Genomic DNA, 15,964 nt, shown 5'->3' on the forward strand with positions numbered 1-15,964 from the left:
TTCTCCTTAAATTGAATTGTTGTGTGTTTATATTGGTAAACAATTAAGTCACATGTGTTATTTACAACCACATAAATAAATGACATATCAGAAATAGAGTAAATTCGTCATTCTTCAGCATGTTACACATTTCATTTTGCTACTTATCACCAGAGGCAGCTTCTTAGGAGGAGCTTGGACCTAACTGAGCTTACTTGGAGCTGGGAATATAGGGAAAACTTTAAGGCGGAGGTAGTTAAGCTCCCAATAGATGTTAAAATGCATTAAAGCATCCTAATTAATGTCTCTAATGTTGTGTATAGGGGGACAGACAATATCATAATTTAAGGCACCACTTTCACTTTTATCATAAGTGTAAAATGCAGACGGTCCCTGCAGCTGACGCGCCAGCTGAACTGGAGGCATAAATAAAGTTTGTTGAAGAAAACCTGTGCGCTACGTGCCGTGCTACAGGAGCCTCACGTTTTCTATGTAAACACACATGCAAACAGTGTGTCTCTCTTACAGAGTGACAGCTGTGTGTGACAGGCTGCAGCGGTAAAACCCCGTGAAATAGGTCTGTGTGTCAGCGCAGCTCCGTCCGTGTATTTCCGGGTGGTACGAGGCTGCTCCGGTACATCCCAGCTAGCATCAGTTGGTCCAGCCTCCGCTCTCAGTCCTGCCACAACAACAGCTACCGGAGGCCGGGACGTAAACAAAAACGACCAGTTACTGACCCAGACAGATCTATAATTGATGTATCATAGCTGAAAGCCAAAGCAGGGGGCAGCAGGGCGGGCAGCGGGCAGGAGTTATGGCGGCGTCGCTTCTCTCCGAGACCGACATCAGGCACCGGTCCATGGCGGAGGAGGATCCGAACGGGAATGAGCACGGGGCGGCTGCACGCAGCGCGGCGCCTCGCTGGGGACCGCAGCACGCCGGGGCCCGGCAGCTAGCAAGGCTCTACTCTCCCGGTGAGGACGTGTTTATTATCGTGTGCGTTAATGTTGTTGTCACTTGCTGTGTCGGTAAAGGGGCTGAGAATGAGGCATGGTAGCAGCAGAGGCCTAACAGCCACAGTGCGACATCAGTGGTGAGGGGCGCAGGGATGATGGTAACAAGGTGATGCTGACGGTAAGACACTGTGTCCATAGGCTGATTGTAATGATATGTCATTTAATCAGCTTGCTGCACATACAGGAGGCTACAGTCTGTCATATAACCTGCTGCAAATGAGTGCATTTAAAGCTGTGGAGGCCTGTCACCAGCTAAAACCACAAGTTCATCCTGCAGCTCACTGAAAGCATTTTTGTCCTAAATATATTTTGCTTACTGATATCTGCGAGACCATGTCTGCACTATAGGCTGTAATAACACTGTGCAAAATACAGTATTTTAAAAATCAGTTTCACTCAGTTAGTGTTTCTCTTTTAACTCAAAGTGGACCTCCAGAGGACATTGTACCCAAGGCCTCTGTAAAGTTAGGTCTGTCTTCAGGTCTACAGAAACATAAAGTCTGCTTTACATAATTAAACTAAATGTGCAGGAGCAGTTTCTGAACTTAGACCTACTGAGTCTAACTTTTTTGTTCACTGGCTAAAAGGCTAGTGACTGTTCACATCATACCAGCCATTCATCAAATTAGGTTTGTTTGTTGTTTGTTTGTGTATGTTGGCTGGAGAGTGGAGCAAATCTACCAGCAACTTGTATATTTTACCAGCATCTGGCTCTATGGCAGGGTTAGGCAACCTGCAGCTCTGAACAAACAAAAAAATATTACAAGGATATTTGTGTATACTGAACTTTACTTAACCTGGTACAAGTGTACTGCTCTGCTAACACATTTTAGTGATAAACATTTAACAGCAGCAGAAAAAAACATAATTTAGTTACTCAGCAGTAGTACATGTTTACATGTAAATACATAGTATCAGTTTGGTGTGTGGGTCAAAGCAAGTTTAAATCCTGTGTTTTGCTTTTGCTGGGAGGGTGACCTCTGTGAAAGGGGAACTCAAGGGGTTTTACACATCAAGATTTCATCATGGAGCACTGCTCAGTCTGGAAATGCTGTTGCATGATGTCTTCTGTGGATCTGAAGGCAGCCTTTCAGATATTGAATGTTTGTAAGATATGGGCATTCTCCAGGCATGAAGGATTCTAGAAAACGATGAGACACATTATGGAACATTTAGGAGCCAGTGTTTTGGGGTTTTGACCTGAACTGGAGGTTAAAATCAGGATATCTCAGACTAGCTAAATACATTTTAAATATTTTCTTTCGAATATGTCTCTTGCAAGTCCCCTGGTGTTACAGAAGTGCAATTATTAATTTTTATCACAAACCCCCTTGACATATGGAAGATTGGGTCTTAAAGGCCAACCCCTGTCAAGTGCTCATATGTTTAAAAAGCCCCTAGCATTTGCAGTCAAATACCTCAGGTAAAGTCCCTTACTCACTCCTTCTGGATTCATGGGTACGTTTTTTTTAGATGCTAGTGAAGTTGTTGCCTTCAGTTCGGAGAGGCGTTTAGTCTTGGGACAAAATCAATGTGTGTGACACAGTCTACAGCAGTAATCCTCAAGTCCAGTCCTTGGGGTCCAGAGTGTTGCTGGTTTTCTTTTTTCCCTGCTAGTTCAAATTCACCTGGCGTCCCAGTCCAAATAAGTCTCTGATTAGATGTCTAGAATAAAAACTGCCTGGCAGAATAAAAACTAAGCAGCAGTCTGGACCCTGGAGACTAAATTTCAGGAGCAACGGTGCACAGGCTACAAATTCTTACATAAAATGACAGCAGTTGTTATTGTTGGCAGAATTACCTGCCTCCATCATAACTAAGTGCTGTGTCTGTGTCATAACCCTGAGGCCTCATGTAGCAGCATGCATTTTGGTCTTGCTAAATAATTTCCAGAGAATATTTTTCCATCAGACAGATGTCCCTTTTGAATTTAGCAGCTTTTTTGGGGGAATTGTTTTGGCCTTAATTGCCTGATTTCATGGCAAAGAAATTTTAGGAGCAAGAGATATAGCAAAAAAAAATAGTTGCAATTTTGTCATTATTTAGTGATAATAGTTTTGTGTTGTCAGTCAATGACTTTGTGTTCCACCTAGGGATGGGAATCGAGAACCGGTTCCTGTTAAGAACTGGTTCCAACTGGTTCAATTCATCGACATCATTAGCCTTTATGCTTAACGATTCCCTTATCGATTCTTTTCATTATGCCAAATCTATGCTCGTCAGTCAGCAGCACGTTCAACAACAAAGAAGACGTAATGGTGGAGAGACAGAAGCGGTCAAAGCCGTGGCTTCACTTCACGCTGTTAATAGCCTCCCTGAAGCTGCTAGCCTACTGTGGAGCCTCGCGCATCCCTGCTCCAGGTACACGGCGGCAGGACACTGTTGTTGTTAGCCTCACTGGAGCTGCTAGCCCGCTGTGGAGCCTTGGCGCGTCCCCGCTCCTGTTGTTGGATTTCATGGGAACACCAAGGATGGTAAGATGAGGGCAGTTGAGTTGATTTGCACGCCATTTGTTCTTATAATATGCTGGGCTAGCTGCGTTAGCTGCCTCACCTGAGTTAGCTGCACTAGCTGCGTGGTGTTGACACACTCAGGCTGTGGGCCGGGATTTATCTCTAGATCACCAGCTAGGAGTAACATTAATGACAACTCATTGTGGCTGTTGTTGTGACATTGATAACTGTATGCCATTGCTGGCTTATGACTGTGAAAGCTGCCGTTAGTTTTTTGTGTGGTTAGACGACGTCGAAACATTTCAACAGGAGGTGATATCATTAATTCACAGAAGGAATTGATAAGGGAATCGTTAAAGAATCGGATCGATAAGCAGAATCGATAATGGCACTGATATCAATAAAATCCTATCAATTCCCATCCCTAGTTCCACCACAACGTTGCACATGGTTCAGAACAGTTAACCCTCGCTTTCGTGCAGAACATCAGGGAGTTGCATTGCAAGGTCTATAGCAATAATTTCCGTTGGTAATTGTGAGACGTTTGTATTACACATGCCCACATCTTCACAAGCAGAAACAAGGAAGTGAGTTTGGCAACGTTATGGTGACGCTATGATTGGTAAAAGTAATGTACACCAACAGTGACTGGTCAGATTTGTAGAGAAGTTGCAGTGTTTGGACAAAATTGCAATGTCGTTCAGAATTCACAGGGATTGATTGAATATGTGATAATTGTTGCCATCACCACATTGTAACATCCTGCAGGGGTTGATCAGTCCCACCACTCCCTACTCTCTTTTGTGTTTGTTTCAGTAGCCCTTTTTTACGCAGAGATCTCACTGTAGGGCAGCTACGAACAGGGCCAGACAACAGCGGTGTCATTCTGCTCCCGTGTGTGATTTTAGATAGCATGCCGTCTGGGGATGCACCGATCCGATATCTGGATCGAATATCGGACCCGATATCATCAAAATACATGGATCAGGTATCGGAAAATGCAACCTATACCGATCCTTTCCCTTTAAATCTATTGCAACGCCAGCTACGTCACACGTCATGGAGCGAAGGAGAGAATCTGCTGTGTGGACAGACGTGACTTGTAACACATTAGTATTGGCCTCTAGCGTGACATGTAACATACGCATTGGTTATAACAATGGGTTAACATGGCAATCGCAATAGCAATCGTTTATCGTCCCTGTTATATGGTGGCTGATCTCACCCACTGCTCAGAAGGTAAGGGGCTTGCAGACCTCATTGTTTTTCCAATGGGCTGACATTTTCGGCTGCTGTTCTTCTCCTTTGAGTTAGCCGCTGACTGCTACAAGCTACCTTTTAAAACTACCTTCATGGGTCACACACAAAGTCTTTCCTGCTTTGTGCCACCACATCAGGTCTGCAGCTGACTGTACCAAATAGTAGTGTGACAGTTGAAAGTATTCACTCCGCAGCAAAATCTAGGGACTAAAATATCCCAAGAAGTACACTGCACAACACACTAACTAGCAAAAAAGGTCTCTGACTGACGATTCAAATCTCCAACCTTCAAAGGGCAGCCCTAAAAAAGACTGATGAGTTCCATACTCATTCCCATTCTTTCTTACATAAACCTGCTCAGTGTTTTCAGAATTTTAACTTTATGATCCGTGCTTGTATTCCCAGGCATGTTTGTCACTCTCTGCAGCCGTTTGGCATCACAGCTCAACTCTGACATTTATTGGCTGCCATTGGATTGTGATCAAATGTGGGTTCAGAATAGTGAGTGGGAAAGCAAAATTTAAACAAGATAAATTGAGCCATTTTACCACTGTAGATGCATTGATTTTAGCGTAATGATGGAAGGCACCCTGTGCCTCAGACCTTAGCAAATAAAACCTGCCTTACCAGTTGTGCATCAAGCTGGACTGTGCCACATTTTGCCTGACCATCTGCCCTGCTTCTCACTTCACTGAGCATTTTAATTGCCTCTAGCCGGACCATGTTGGCCACTTGTTAACACTTCCTAAAATAGGAATGATGATCAGAGAAAAGAAGGGTTTGCACTCTTACAACCACATTATTGTGAAGTTTGTATAAGGGCACGACATGTGTCACTGTGTTGGCACTTGAAACCAAAGCCCTTACAGCGCTTTAAGTGCGTCCACGTTCACACACCACTGACCCCGGCAGTGCCTCCCTCGACTCACTGAGCTGAAAACGATATTCTGACCTGACTGGTGACTTTTGTAAACTTTATTATCATTGAACATCTGTCAGCATGCCGGCTGTCTCAGAACAAACCCTTCATTCAGTTGAAGCTGGTGAGACAGGTAGTCCTATTTTTAGAAACTGTGAGTGAAGGCGTCACCTTCGCCATTAATGGAATTGGATCTACTTTGTTATTCACTGTCATTACATTAGAGAGATAACCATCTCCACTCTGGCATTAGGTCTTTTCTACTGCTAGGCAACGCTAACATTACACATTCATGTAAACAGGAGAGCTCACATACGTGCAGTCACACACGCACACACACACACACACACACACACACACACACACACGGTTTATTATGTAGCTTAATTGAAGCTGGATAAGAGCTGATGACAGGGAGTGAGAGAGATGTTGGACCAGGACCATGAGGGTTTTGTGTTTGTTTTGAAGTGTGTTTTTATTTATTCATGGATCACAGCGGGAACTAATCAGCATTAGTAATAACTGTATCAGAGATGTAAACATTTTAACAACTGACGGTTTAAGCACTGGCTCATTGATTTGGCAGCAATTTACAATCAACCTCACTGGTGTCTTCAAAGATGGCTGATTTACTGTTGATGCCTGGAGATCAGCCACTGCAAAATGTGGAAAATATGTCAGCTAACAAAGTGTGATAATACTGTGCTTATGCTTGATCTTGCACTTGGAAGCTGGGTGACCCATTCAACTTGTATTGATAGTGAGGGATTTAAGCTACTGAAGGATTTTGTCAGAATATATGCCTTCCCATGTAATAGAAAAATGTAGCATCCTTTTAGGTGATATCTCACCGTTTTCATCTGTGTTAGTATCCATTTAAGAAGATATAAGAATTTAAAAGTACATTTATCTTTGCCAAAATGAACACACGATACAATATATATTCTAAAATTATAAGTCCTGAAATTAAATTAAAGGGACGGTACACCCCAAATTCAAAATATATATTTTTCCTCTTACCTGTAGTGCTTTTCATTAATCTAGGTTGTTTTGTTCTAAGTTGCGAAGTGTTAGAGATATTGTTTGCAGAGATGTCTGCCTTCTCTCAGATATAATGGAACTAGATGGCACTCGGCTTGTGGTGCTCAAAGTGTCAAAAAATCTCTTTCTACCAAACTACACCTACCAACAGTATCACCGCATGATACTAAATATAAGAGGAGGGTGAAGCGTTGGGAGAGCTTAATAGACAAAACACATGGTAAACGTATGAAATGACAAGGATGCTGATGAGAACCTGAGTGGTGTTTGCTTTGCCGGCCTGTTGTTGTTGAGTGTAGCACTGATTGAGGGTTAAGAGGATCACACATGCATTTGGGGTCCCGACTCTTTATCTCCTCTCACTTAGTGGCCACAGAGCTTAGGTAGACTGACTGTGGGTAAAAATAGCCCAGACGAGGCTGCGATATGAGCGGCATTCTGACGCAACACACACATTTTGCTGCTCAACTCCAAACTGGTGTGTTACACAACTATACTCATCAGTGAAGTTCATACTTGATCATTGAACCTGAAGTTTTGGTGAAGCTTTATTTGAGATTGTTTTAGTGATGCTTTTTTTGGAAAGACCTAAAGAACAGGTTAACTCTCGAGGCCGATTCACACCAACACTGTTTTCAAGTACACTTGTATTTCTGTTGTTTTTTCGTCCTCCTGAAAGCAGTTATTCAAATCGCACACATCTCCTTCTTTTGTATGCTGTGAACGTGTGAACCTTACCTGGGGCTGAGAGAAAGCATGAGCAAATATGAGAGAAATCACCTGAGCCTGTTCTGTTGAACAATGACTAACCAACAGTAAAACCTTACCAAGAAGATGAGCAATAAAAGCATCATAAAAATGTGAATGTGGCTCTTTAAGTTTTAATTCTTTAGAAATCTCACACCCTCCAAAAATTATTATTCCCACCTAACCCTTTTGGTATTCTTACGGATAGCTTTGGTTTTATGTGGCAAGGTTCTCAGTCAATCACTGAAAAACTTGTGAACTCTGCAAACAGTTTTCATTGAGGAGTACCTCATGTTAAGAAAAGGTTAAGTGTAAGGCAGCTGTAAGACGGAGCTTTGTCATGATGAATTTACTACTGTTTGAGAAATGCTGAATCACTTATGATCCTTTTGTCCCACGTTTGGGCAGTCATAAAGAGAAATATTATTTAATTGACAATGAATTCTTATTTCAAGACACTTTTGTAAGAGAACCCAGCTGATGCTGGCTGAGAATTTGAAAACAGGATCTGGATGTGAAGGTGGGGGTTTGATTCCACAGCTTCTCCTGTTCGCATCTCAAAATGTTTTTAAGCAAGACACGGAATTTGAAATTGCTCTCGATGGTTAGGCCAGTGCCTTGGTTTGGCACAGTAGCCACCTTTGGTGTGTGATTATTTTTGTCTGTGTGCATGAGTAACTTAAAGGCGAATTGTAAAACATGTTTTTACTTCGGCCACGGAGGTCATGTTTTTGGTGCTGTTTGTGCATTTGTTTATCAGCAGCATTAAAGAATAACTAATAGCCCAATTGTTATGTTATGTAACTTGGTGGGAGGAAGTAGCATGGGCCAAGGAAAAACCCATTATTTTCGGAGCAGATCTCCGTCATGCCACAGATCCACAAATGATTTTTACTGTGAAGTGCTTACAATGGCAACAGTGACAGAGCTAACATTGTTTTTGAGCTGTCTGTTTGTCCCATTTTGTTTCTGGAACTCGTTGTGTGAATTTCTTCAAATTCTGCAAAAACATCCACCTGGACTCAAGGATGAACTGATTAGATATTGGTGGTCAAAGGTCACTGTGATCTCACAAAACACATTTCTGGAAAATAATTTGTATGCTAATAATAACAAATTTCACACAAACTTCTAATTACATAAAATGATGAATTTTATATCTGAAAGGTCAAAGGTCATCTTCACTGTGACATGATAATGTTCTACAAAAACACTTTTCTGGCCATTACTCAGCACCATATCTCAGGAACAGAAGGGGGAACATTTGGTCAGATACTAAACTGGTGACACTAATCCTGAAACTGCTGATTGTATAGATATTCTGTGCTGTGGGGGAAGATGTGTGTGAAGCAGCATCCATATTTTCACAGACATAGATGTAAACTATAGTGCAGCTCGATTGGTGCGCAGAGGCATACGACTGCAGTACAATATTTATAGTTTCTCTTTTTCACATAGATTTTTAAATTACCTCAAACATATCTTTGGCATATTTTACTGCAGTTTCTCATCACTTATGGCCAAAATACCTGTAACTGAAATGATAGTAACCACTAGTGATGCGCGGGTCGGGGTTTTTTCCAACCCGCGGGTCCCGCATTTATGAAATAATTTGACCCGCTCCGTCCCGCCCGCACAACCGCATCTATTTTCACAACCTGCCCCACCCCGCCGATAGTAAATACACGTTAAATATATCATTGAATAAGGCTTTTATTTGGTCTGACAAAGGTGCTTGAAAACAGCCCTTCGAGTGGCACTGGAAACTGGCAACAACAAATTCAAATCTTAAGCCTGGTATAAAAATAAACAATAAATAAATCCTAAAATAAAATAAAATTAGGCTTGCATTTCTGTAGCTATTATTTGCAATAAAAAGAATAAAAGAACATATTAACCACATTAGGCTTAACCAGAGCATCCCTGTTTGGGCAAACGAAGGAGACTAATAATAAACATAAATACTTTCAAACATGTTCAATCATTTCCAAAAGATGCAAAAATAACCACAGATTGCATTGCTCAAAAAGCAACGCATCGCATCAAAGTGCATTATGCTCAGTCAACTGTGTGTGTGCTAAAGTTCACTAATAATAGGCTAATAACACCTTTACACTTAAATGCAGAAAGTAAAGAACCTCTATCAACAAATTAGCCTAAATTATTTTACATCTAACAAAACAAACAGAACAGCCTTAGGCTACACCTGTTTTCTAAAGATTTCTTATAGCACATAATAGGCCATCGAATTATAAACTGTTCCACATATGGCTATTTTCATGAAGGCATTGGCATTTAACGTGCGGCACTGTGCAAAAACAGAATGGCATCAACTGTTCCGGGATTTAGTCGTTTCGCCTGGACTCGAGCACCCGGCCGACTGAGCTGAACGTACGCTCGCTCGAATCAATTGTTGCTGGGATGCAGAGAATCATCCTTGCCACCTTGGCAAGCAGAGGGAAGGCCTTTGACTGCGACTCCCAGAAACTTAGAAGATCATCCCCATCCCACAAAAACTGGCTGTCAATGTAGCGCTGAACCTCGTCTTTCTGTCCATCTTCTTCACCATCATCCTCCCACTCGCTGAACTCATCCCTTTTTCTTTTGGCTCTCTCGGGTTCCTCAACTAAACATAAAATGGAATAATATAGTTTTACTATTTTGATTTACATTATTCCGCCGTAGCAAATTGTTGTTAAATAAACCATTGTATTAATACACTGTTATAAGATTGGGCCTATAGAGTATTTGTTATTAGGCCTATTATTATTATAGTCACTGGCGTTACTTACCTCGAACCGTGACCTCTGGCTCCCCCGCTGGGGGTGGTGTAAGCGCTCTGTCAAATTCCCTGACAAGTCGTCTGGCCTGGTCGTGGACAGCGTTTCTCTCCTCAGCTGGAAACATCTTGAGGGACTTGAAACGTGGACAAAGAAACGTCCCAAGCTTGTGGGTGATGCCGATGGACAGTTTCTTGTTTAAGAGCTGCATTGCCCGTGCTCGAATATAAACCATGTACTCCGGGTCACCGTATTATGGCTCGCAGTGTTTCTTCACTTTATAAAACCAAAGCACCACTAGTTGAATGGTTGGATACTTGTCACCTTCCAGCTCTTCACTCGCAGTTTTAAAAAGCAACAAGAACTCAGTGATCGTGTTCAACACGTCCAGCTGAATGCCATCCAGTCTGTCAAGCTGATCTTTCTCTTCCATGGCTTGTTGGATTTCATGGTACTGTTTGTTGACTGACTGCGTCATTGCAACTTTATTGTTCCACCGTGTTTCACATTCCTGTATCACAGCGTGCAGGAGGTGTACAACGGTGCTGGATTTCTTGAGGTAAGTCACAAGGCTTTTGCATTTGTCAATTACATGACTCACGTCTTGTATTAGGCATGCACCAATTAGGCATGTATGCTGGTGTGTTCTCTTTGGCATCAAATGTGTGTTTGAGGATGATGTTGATGATATGGGCTGCGCATGGCATCCACTTGTAGCTGCGGAGGGTAGCTTTGATGTTGGCTGCCTGGTCACTCACGAACATGACTTTTGGTAAACGACCAGCTTCAGTATCAAAGTCATGCAGCTCCTTGATCATCTGCTCGTGAAGGTTGTAAGCTGTCTTTTTGAGAGTAGAGTCAAATTCAGCTGTCGTTATGACGCGACTCTTCGATTTCCAGTCTTCACTGATGAAGTGACCGGTAAATGCTGTGTATGCCCGTTTGTTGTAATCATCAGTCCACATGTCAGTGGTAATTGCAATGCCACAATCCAGAGCTTTATTAATCTCTTTTGCAAGGATTTCTTTTTTTCTGTGGCCGTCACTTTGGCTCTGTCGCAGACGGTTTGCCTGTGAGGGAGTACACTGCTGGCATCCACACATCCATAACGTGCACCTACGTTAATAAGGCTGCCTTTACACTACCATGTCTTGATGCCCAATTCTGATTTGTTGACTATATCCGATTTTTCCTGACTGCTGTTTACATGTTCTATTCACCTTATTTTTCACTTAGACACGGAGGCAAAACAGAACGCAGCCAGCTTCCGTTTTTTTGTGCAGCACTTCCGGTCCAGCACTCTGACCGCTGTGTAAATGTCCCACGGTATTTGCTACAGTGACATTACTGCGTGCATGGAAATGTTTACATTACTGAAAGCAATTTTAAGTACTAACTTTAAATATTTGAAGTTAATCGTTAAAGAATAAATCACCTGGAAAGCTGGCGCTGCTCCACATAATTTAAAAGGTAACTTAGCCTACACAGAGCGGTGGAAATGTCCGTGCAGCTGCAGACGGGTGCGGCTGGATGGTTGATGCGTACATGCTGATTCGGGTGCTATCAGAGCCGATCCGCGCATCACTATGGCTTAATAATCAACTCAGTCAATAAAAACAACCCGTCCTGTGTTAGGAGTGAATCTGCTGAATCTGATCTGACAATATCCGATATCATGCGCAATTTTGTTACTTTTTAGGAAGGCGGTTATACTACTCTGAGACACGTCCTTCTTCTTAGACCCTCCACAAACATGTCTTGTCATGCTGGACGTACCCGTCTTGTGGCTCTCATGCTTGTATATCTTATTACAGGAATTGCACTTCACGTAGCCAATGCTGCTGTCGTCTGCTGCACTAACTACTTCACAGAAATTTTCTCACACATGAGATTTAGCAGCTTGGCCTTCTTTTCTTTTGACCCTGTACTCTCCCGACCGTAACCTTTCCCTCACTTCTTCTTCCATCTTCACCGCTTCATTGATCCTGGTTTGTTGTGGCCGCTGCTTGGTGCTTTTGTGACGTCAGGTCACAGGTTACGTTACGTAACATGCATTTACCCAAAGATACTGGATTTGACAAGATGGCCCACCTACAATATATTTATCCACCGTCTTTGCTGTTAGTCTCCTAAAGGGGCGTGGTGGTCGCGAACTCCACGTGTCACTGATAGAGGAAACTGACTCGCAGTGGACCGTCTTGGTTTATCCACCGTCTTTGATTTACCTAACCTACAACAGTGTTGTTAACAAGTAGGCTATATCCGACATATTTAATCTTTAATGACCTGCCCCACCCGCCCTCGCAATAAAATGAACATTTCTTGACCCGACCCACGGGTAACCTGCAAAACCCGCGGGTTACAGGTTGGCCCGCGCATCACTAGTAACCACCATCCTGCATATCTGTCAGTCAACTTGGGGTTTATTGTGTAAGTGATGGCAACTAGAAACCTTAAATTATTTCTTTTTTTAAACATGCAGTGTCTTCATATATATTTTTTGTGTCATTTATATGTTTGTTTGTTTTAGTTTGTTTATAATTATCATTATGATCTCATGAACTTGAGAGTTGACTGAAGTCATGTATTAAGGTTTTCCAGCTCTCTCCATCTGTCCCCTGCACAGCACGATTTTGACTGAGCAAGTTTAAGTCCAACTGAAATTATCAAATGACAAGCAAACATCCATTGTAAAGTGAATTTACAGATATGTATGAAACCTTTACTGTGGCACTGATGTATATAGAAGTGTTAAAGGAAATGCTGCACACATGAATAGTTTACAGGTTTCTCAGATGGGGATTAACACCAGGGACAGAGATAGTGCTTTATTAGCATGGGACAATTTTAGTCCAAAATAATTCAGGTTTAAAGCTGATTTATTTATTTTTTTAATGTCAAGATGTAAAATAATACTGTAAAATATGTTTCTTACAACTTAAAATATTTTAGATGAATCCAGTTTTCCAAAAATGTCAAAATTGTGTCAACACTAACACTGGTGGTGGTAGTGTACCAGAGAATTGTGAATAATAGTTATTGTCAAATGTCATAATTGTAGTGCAGCTGTCACCAAAACAACAACAACAAGTGTTACTAGATAAAAAATGTAATATTAGATCATGTTTTTCCAATGCACTTTAAAGACTATCTTGGGGGGTTATAAAACACACGCTTCTTTTAGGTTGGAATTAGTGGTCACTGGTTTCCTAGCTGTAATCATAAAGGAGAACATGGCTGCGTGTGCATTTTTGTGTCTTCACCAGGTATATCTCCAGATGACTTATAAGCTTTCCCTCATTTCAGCCAAAGGGCACAGCAGGCTGCAAGTGGAGGCTATGCTCTGCGACGCTAACAATGCTGCCGGGCCATTTTATGAAAACTTAAAAGCAGAAATGTTCCCCACATGCTGACAAGTGTCTGTTAAAGAAAAATAAACAGCTAAAATTCAAAATGTCAAAGTGTCCATTTAAGGGAGCGCCACGCTGTTATGTGCTTAGTTGTTTGGGTCCGGTTCAGCGCTGGTAGGAGGTAAATCTAAATAGCAGTTTGGCTTGTTAGAGTTTGGAGAAGTTAGATGAGGCGTTGGCGATGCTCCATAGAGCCAAACATGTGCTCATTACAGCAAAGCTGGGATGGACAAACAGCTGGATACATCTCCCTCTCCCTCTGTTTCTGCGTCTCTCCATTTCTCTCACCAACTCTCTATTCATCCCCTCGTCCCTCTTCGGTCCTCCCATATGTCTGAAGTGTCACGCTCCGCTGACTGCCTCTCCTCTCCTCTCCTCTCCTCAAATGCTGTCTCACATTCTTTCTCCTCTGCTTTCTGTATGTTGCGAGGCGTTTAAGTCTCGTCACACGAGCAGCATGTATGTTATGTCTTTCTGTTAGTGTGTATCACTTGACTTATGTGTGTGTGAATGTGAGGGCACTAGGGTGTGCGTCGTGGTAGTGATATCGAGTTACCCTGGAGGATCTGTTGTCAGCGCCTGTAAGCGATCTAAAGAGCGATACTGATCTTCAACCTCGTTCAGCTCATCGCGCTCGGGCTGCTCGTATGTCAACCTGCTCCCATTAAACACAAAGACGTTCTGCAGCACAGAAGCTTCTCGTAAAGCTCTCTATTAGGCATGCACTGCTGTAGAAGTATTAGTCTGAGTGTCCACATGGTGAGTGTCAGTATCTTTTTTCAGTTGTTCCCAATGAGGAGAAAGTGTATGCCACTGACAAATATACGTTGACGCCGCATTGAGTGTGTCAGCCTGTTGGAGCCATGTGTTAATGCTGCTTAAAAACGTAGTGACATACAGCACTTCTAAAGAGAGATTGGGTAAAAATAATCATTCACAGGTACATTTAGTTAATACTGAGCAACTCCATTGATTGGAAAATTGCATCTGTGAGTTGAGTACAACTACACTAAAACAGGTGACTGACACTGATGTCAGTTTATTTTTAACTGAGCAATGCAAAGTGATCAGTTTGAAAACATCTGAATTGGGTCTGCAGGATTATGGTAAAATATATTTTATAGTGGAGCACTTACAATATTTTACAAACCTATGTTTTTGTAGTCTCAAGATGACATCATTCATACAGCCATCCATACATATAGTCAATCAGCCAGTCAGGTTTAGCTGAATTTATAAACATTGGATCATTGATTTCCACCGTTTCTTCTACCAGAGTTGAGATTACCAAAAGCTCTTTTCCCATAGGCCATGGCCCTGTTACCATAACAACAGAGCGGGGCAAGGTCATTGAGTTAAGTTGAATTCGGAAAGGTGGTCAAAGGTAGAAACCACCAAACAGTGTGCCTGGTTAACAGATAGAGGTGTCCTTCAATGTTCCTTACGTCATGTCAATCCTAAGTCTATTCATATATGACATTCACATTTCCCAAGTCCACAGTACATACACATGAACATGAAAGTATTGATAGGAATGTATGATTTTTAAAATTTTTATTTTTACCAGCCTCCAATTACCAATAACTTCTTTACAAATTTCAGCCAATACAATGCGGGTTAGGGGTGTGGTGATACACCGGTATTGACAATAACTATGATATTTCAAAATGAAATACTGATATCATGTTCATAATATATAATATTGTGTAAATAATCTAGTTCCTCTTAAATAATTTCACGATACACTGAGTGTTATAGATTTTTCCTCCACCTTCGCACACTCATATTTTGAGTGTAATTTATTTGCTAAAAAAGATGAAATACACAGTAAGCCAAATTAAAGATGAATTTGACAGATAGCATTATTATTATTATTATTATTATTATTATTAGTAGTAGTAGTAGTAGTAGTAGTAGTATTATCCTTTCAAATCTGTCTATTGATAGTGTGATAATTTCATTATTATGGACTCTTTTGACCACGATGATCTTGATATCCTGCCAGCGCGAATACAGATACTGTAGTAGTTCATGGCAGTGCCACTAAGTAACAGGTATCCTTCAATAGACTGTACAGCACAGGGGGGAGTAAGCCACACATGTGCAAGTCTCACGTCTTAACCTTCAATTCTCAAGCAAGTCCTAAGTCACTGTGGAGGAAATCAAGCAAGTCAAGTCGAGATGATAATCACACACTCTTATAAGCCTCAAAACACAAGCGGAGCAGGAACTGGAGGACAAACCAAGCTACGGTGTTGAAGATGTCTCATGGCGTGTGGGAGTGCACAGCAAGCGTACATACACTCTCACACAAAGTGAACTTATGTTGGGAGAGCAGGCCGTGACAGTCATTATGGAC

At 41.8% G+C, this 15,964-nt stretch overlaps 1 protein-coding gene across 1 annotated transcript in view; it reads left to right on the forward strand.

The window, feature by feature from the left end:
• The first annotated feature begins 422 nt into the window (after window positions 1-422).
• The window catches only part of si:ch211-212o1.2 (uncharacterized protein LOC492735 homolog), a 57,865-nt gene continuing 42,323 nt past the window's right edge, over window positions 423-15,964 (forward strand). The window contains exon 1 of the mRNA XM_050073547.1: window positions 423-953. Within this exon, the coding sequence (XP_049929504.1) occupies window positions 794-953 (160 nt within the window). The 5' untranslated portion in view covers window positions 423-793. The remainder of the gene's footprint in view (window positions 954-15,964) is intronic.

The sequence above is a fragment of the Epinephelus moara genome, chromosome 20 (assembly GCF_006386435.1).
Source record: "Epinephelus moara isolate mb chromosome 20, YSFRI_EMoa_1.0, whole genome shotgun sequence".
Classification (NCBI taxonomy): domain Eukaryota; kingdom Metazoa; phylum Chordata; class Actinopteri; order Perciformes; family Serranidae; genus Epinephelus; species Epinephelus moara.